The sequence below is a fragment of the Tupaia chinensis genome, unplaced genomic scaffold (assembly GCF_000334495.1).
Source record: "Tupaia chinensis unplaced genomic scaffold, TupChi_1.0 Scaffold144336_1, whole genome shotgun sequence".
Classification (NCBI taxonomy): domain Eukaryota; kingdom Metazoa; phylum Chordata; class Mammalia; order Scandentia; family Tupaiidae; genus Tupaia; species Tupaia belangeri.
In genome coordinates this window covers 549095-554783 of record NW_006204194.1, presented here as the reverse complement: position 1 = coordinate 554783, position 5689 = coordinate 549095, and the positions used below count along the sequence as shown (strand labels likewise).

General features: G+C 40.1%; 2 protein-coding genes across 2 annotated transcripts in view; both read right to left on the bottom strand.

Annotated features, from left to right (window-relative positions):
• Window positions 1-10: 10 nt before the first annotated feature.
• On the bottom strand, window positions 11-1707 carry LOC102491157 (zinc finger protein 329). Its single transcript, XM_006166732.3, has one exon. The coding sequence runs from the start codon at window positions 1679-1681 to the stop codon at window positions 68-70; it is 1614 nt and encodes a 537-aa protein (XP_006166794.1). The 5' UTR covers window positions 1682-1707; the 3' UTR covers window positions 11-67.
• The window catches only part of LOC106733661 (zinc finger protein 329-like), a gene marked incomplete at its 3' end in the record, with an annotated part of 17739 nt that continues 13748 nt past the window's right edge, over window positions 1699-5689 (bottom strand). The window contains exon 2 of the mRNA XM_014583482.1: window positions 1699-2717. Within this exon, the coding sequence (XP_014438968.1) occupies window positions 1699-2709 (1011 nt within the window). The remainder of the gene's footprint in view (window positions 2718-5689) is intronic.

Below are 5689 nucleotides of genomic sequence, written 5' to 3'. Positions count from 1 at the left end.
CTGAATACACACCTATTTCATGTAGGTTTCCAAAAGCAAGTTGGGAGAACAGTGTAGCCCATGTTCATTATGTCTCCATGGATTGCTCTCCAGGGTGTGTTCTTTGATGTCGAACAAGAGATGAGTTCCTTCTGAATGTTTTCCCACACTGAGGACACTGACTGGGACCCTCCCTACTATGGAGTCTCTGGTGTACTGCCAGGTGAGAGTTCTGCTTGAAGGATTTCCCACATTCCAGACACTGGTATGGAGTCTCCTTAGTGTGAATTCTCTGGTGCTTAGTCAGACAGGAGCTATCCCTGAAAGCTTTGCCACACTGATTACACTCATAGGGCTTCTCACCAGTATGAGTCCTTTGGTGCCGGATGAGGCCAGCAATGTTCCTAAAAAGTTTCTGACACTGGTTACAGCCATAGGGTTTCTCACCAGTGTGAATTCTCTGGTGCCTGATGAGGTATGCACTCTCAATGAAAGTTTTTCCACATTCCTTACATTCATAGGGTTTCTCCCCAGAATGTATTTTTTGATGCACAATGAGGTGAGAGTTGCGATTGAAGGATTTCCCACATTCTGCACATTCAAAGGGCTTCTCTCCAGTGTGAGTCCTCTCATGTTGGGTGAGGTATGAGCCATCTCGAAAAGCCTTTCCACATTTGCTACACTCATAGGGTTTCTCCCCAGTGTGGATCCTGAGATGCACTGTGAGATGAGAGATGTCAGTAAAGGGTTTCCCACACTCATTACATCTATATGGTTTTTCCCCTGTATGAGTTCTTTGATGTAAAATAAGGGATGAATTTCGGTTAAAGGTTTTCCCACATTCTAGACATTCATAAGGTTTCTCACCCGTGTGAATTCTCTGGTGTTGTGTCAGAGCTGACCCATCACTGAAAGCTTTCCCACATTTATTGCACTTATACGGCTTCTCTCCTGTATGGATCCTTTGATGTACAATCAGATTGTAGTTCTTGGAGAAGGATTTTCCACACTCATTACAGCTATAAGGTTTCTCTCCAGTATGAGTTCGATAATGCAAAACAAGAGAAGAGTTTCGTTTGAAGCATTTTCCACATTCAGCACATTTATGAGATTTTTCTCCAGGGTGAGTCCTCCTATGTTCATTCACAGAGGAGCTCAGGGTAAAGATATCTTTACCTTCATATACTTTCTTGCCTTTTTTCATTTTTTTGGTATCATCAAGGCAAGTAAAATGGTGGAAAGATGTAACACTTTCAGGGTATTTAAAGAGCTTCTCCTTCATTTGATTTCTTCCAAGCTGAATAACTTCCATGGAGTGGTCAAAGTCTTTAGCACAGGCATCACTGTCACCAGTTCTCTTACTTGCATAATTTTTAGGACAATCAAGTAAGACTGGATCAGAATTCAAACTCTGAACATGTGAGTCATGTATATAGAAACTATTTGTTGTAGGAACTCTCTGAGATGGTACCAAGTCTGAGCATGCACTCAACTGCTCCCCAACAACAGTACATTCATAAACTGCTTCTTGAGTTCCTGGTTTCTCCGGAGTTAAAGCTGACTGCTTCAAATGTCTCTTCTGGTTTACACAGTCCCAACCATCACTGAGAATGGAAAAACATGGAGCCTCCCTTGAAAATCCTTCCATATCACAGCATAGTTCTTCCTTAGAAATATTCCGAGTTATCACTTTCATTCTCATAATCCAGGGGCGAGCGGACGGCGACAGCCATGGAGTTGTGCGCACACTGTGAGATGAGAGATGTCAGTAAAGGGTTTCCCACACTCATTACATCTATATGGTTTTTCCCCTGTATGAGTTCTTTGATGTAAAATAAGGGATGAATTTCGGTTAAAGGTTTTCCCACATTCTAGACATTCATAAGGTTTCTCACCCGTGTGAATTCTCTGGTGTTGTGTCAGAGCTGACCCATCACTGAAAGCTTTCCCACATTTATTGCACTTATACGGCTTCTCTCCTGTATGGATCCTTTGATGTACAATCAGATTGTAGTTCTTGGAGAAGGATTTTCCACACTCATTACAGCTATAAGGTTTCTCTCCAGTATGAGTTCGATAATGCAAAACAAGAGAAGAGTTTCGTTTGAAGCATTTTCCACATTCAGCACATTTATGAGATTTTTCTCCAGGGTGAGTCCTCCTATGTTCATTCACAGAGGAGCTCAGGGTAAAGATGTCTTTACTTTCATATAGTTTCTTGCCTTTTTTCATTTTTTTGGTATCACCAAGGCATGTAAAATGGTTGAAAGATATAACACTTTCGGGGTAATTAAAGAGCTTCTCCTTCATTTGATTTCTTCCAAGCTGAATAACTTCCATGGAGTGGTCAAAGTCTTTAGCACAGGCATCACTGTCACCAGTTCTCTTACTTGCATAATTTTTAGGACAATCAAGTAAGACTGGATCAGAATTCAAACTCTGAACATGTGAGTCATGTATATAGAAACCATTTGTTGTAGGAACTCTCTGAGATGGTACCAAGTCTGAGCGTGCACTCAAATGCTCCCCAACACCAGTATATTCATAAACTGCTTCTTGAGCTCCTAGTTTCTCCGGAGTTAAAGCTGACTGCTTCAAATGTCTCTTCTGGTTTACACAGTCCCAACCATCACTGAGAATGGAAAAACATGGAGCCTCCCTTGCAAATCCTTCCATATCACAACATAGTTCTTCCTTAGAAATATTCTGAGTTATCACTTTCATTCTCATAATCCAGGCTGAAAAGAAAAGAAAGAAAAAGGTAGACTTACATACATTAATTTGTTATCTGGAAAAGTAATGGAAAATACTATGTGTGGGTATGTAGCTTTACTTTTTTAAAAATTCGCATCTGTATAAGGAGAAGATAAAATGAATAGAATAGTATTTAAAAAAAAAAAAGGCACATAGCAGGCCAATCAAGAGGAATGGAGGTTAAGGTGGCTGGATGCCACATGGCCAACTGTGCAGTAAGTCCTGGACCAGGCAGCTTGAGAAACACACTGGACCCGTGTGCACAAATGCCCCAAATCCCAAGAGAAGTGAGAAGGGATTGCGGCAGGCAATCCTCCTGTGGGATGTTTTCTCACTTTCTCTTTTTCTCTGTCTCTCCAGTGAATGTGCATAACATTTAGCAAATTTTAAAAGCATCTTTCGAAAGGAGGAGGGGGCACACAACATTTTTATCTTCAAGAGATCAGGCAGGAGGAATGCTATTGGGTATAAGTATCACCAAAAGAATTAGTTTGAGACATAGAGGACCAGAGGCCAGACTAGGAATATAGAGAACTAGGGTGAATATCACCCTAATATCTAATGAGAAAACATTAGAATGGTTCACTTTAAAGCTAAGGCCAAGATTTCAAATGACTGTTATGTCTACAGCATTCAACAGGACATGGAGGGGACAGCTGGTGAGGACTGCACTCTCAAATGTCACTGCTAGATGCCACAGGACTCTCCCACTGACAGGGCCTCCTAACATTGCCCTGTCACCAAGACATGTTTCCTGTGCTAAGCCTGCCAGGTAGACTTAGATGTGTTATCCTATGAAAACAAAAGACTCATGAGCACCTCTTCCCAGGATTGTAGAGTAGATGTGCACAGTAGAAATGAAGTATTTAAATACCTAAGGATGATATCTCTTAAGTGAAATATTTCAGAAGCACACGATATCTTGGAAGTAAAAACACAGTTGTCCCCCCTTATCTGTGGTTTCATTTTTTTGCAGTTTCACTTTCCACAGTTTTAGTTACCCATGGTCAACCATGGTACAGAAATATTAAATGGAAATAAACAATTTATAAGTTTTAAATTACAAACAGTTCTGAGTAGCATGATGAAATATCACACTGTCCTCGTCTGTCCTCTTGAGGATATTAATCATCCCTTTGAGTACCACCTCATTTACCAGATCGACAGGTCACAAGAATGGTGAGTACAGTACAATGAGCTATTTTGAGAGAGACAGATCACATTCATGTAACTTTTACTGTAGTATATTGTTACAATTGTTCTATTTTATTATAGTTATTGTTGTTAATCTCTTACTGTGCCTAATTTATGAAGTTTATCATATGTATGTATATATAGGAAAAACCATAGTGCATGAAAGGTTTGGTACTATCCACTGCTTCATGCATCCACTGGGGGTCTTGGAACCTATTTCCTACAGATAACGGAGGACTACTGTAATGCCCTGGCAAGACACCCATCAAAGCTGTTTGTGAGTCTATAGGTGGCAGGAAGAAAAGTCAGCCTTGAGAAACAAAGAGAATGTTCATTTCATCTATAGTAGATTATCAAAAATAAAACAAATACCACCAAGGAATTAAAAAGACAGACCACCAAATGGGAGAAAAATATTGGGTTGTCTGGAAAGTTATAACATATTTTTGCACAGAAAAATGTCATGACTTTACCAACAAGCTATATGTATATGCTTGTATCTAGACTATATAAAATTCTTGGACCTGGCAGGTGGTGTGGTGGTTATGGGTGCTGGACTCCCATATAGCCAACTGCAGTTCAAGTGCCGGATCCTGTGGCTTGCTTTCTCACTTTCCCCACTCCTCCAACTCTGTCCCTCTCTAGTCAAATTAAAATAAATAAACAAATAAAGTTAAATAAAATAATTCTTTTAAAAAAATAATAAAACTTAAAAATTTAAAAAAAATTAAAAAGACAACTCAATTTCTAAAAAGTAATAAAGGATCCTGTCTTCATTTGGCTACTATGACAAATATACCATAAACTGGGTAGATTACACAACAGAAATTTTTTTCAACATATATATCTTAGGGGAACACCTTCAGTCCATAGCATATCTGAATAGACATGAGGGAACTTCAAAAGGCTCATGAAAAATGGGATTAAATGTTTATTTTGGTGTAAACATTTTTTTGAAATTTATGTATATTTTTTCATAATTCACATTTTCTATGAGCTCCCCCCTCCATATTTCTCCAAAGAAGACATACAAATTGTCAACACATACATGAAAAGATAATCAACATCATTAATTATTAGGGAAGTGCTGATCAAAACCACAGTGAGGTACCACTGCAGACTCACTTGGATGATCAACATTTAAAAAATAAATAAATAAATAAAGGCAGAGTAACACTAGCAAAGAGAATATGGAGAAACTGGAACTCTCATCTACTGCTGGCAGAAATGCAAAATGGGGGACCAGCAGTTAGCGTAATGGCTATGTCACTGGACTCCCATGTAGTCAACCGCAGTTCGCGTCCCAGACCCGGTGGCTTAAAACTCACGTCGGGTGCGTGTGCGTACGTGCCCCAGATCCCGAGAGGAGACTGGAGAAGGGATTGTGGTGTGACCATCCCCCCTGAGGGGTGATTTCTCGGTTTCTGTCTCTCTGTCTCTCTCTGTCTGGCGAGTGCACACGCCCTATGCCAAAAACCTCTCAAAAAAACAAATGAACAAACAAAAAACAAACAAACAAACAACAAAAAATAAAACACTAGCAAAGAGAATATGGAGAAACCGGAACTCTCATCTACTGTTGGCAGAAATCTCTCTGCCTGTCTGGCAAGTGCACGTGCCCTATAGTGAAAACCTCTACAAAAAAAAAATAGAAATGCAAAATGGTGCAGCTGCTTAGGAAACATATAGCAGTTCTCAAAAAGTAAAATACAGGCGGGCCCTGCCCGCGCTCTGCGCAGCGGCAGCGACAGTGGGCCCTGCC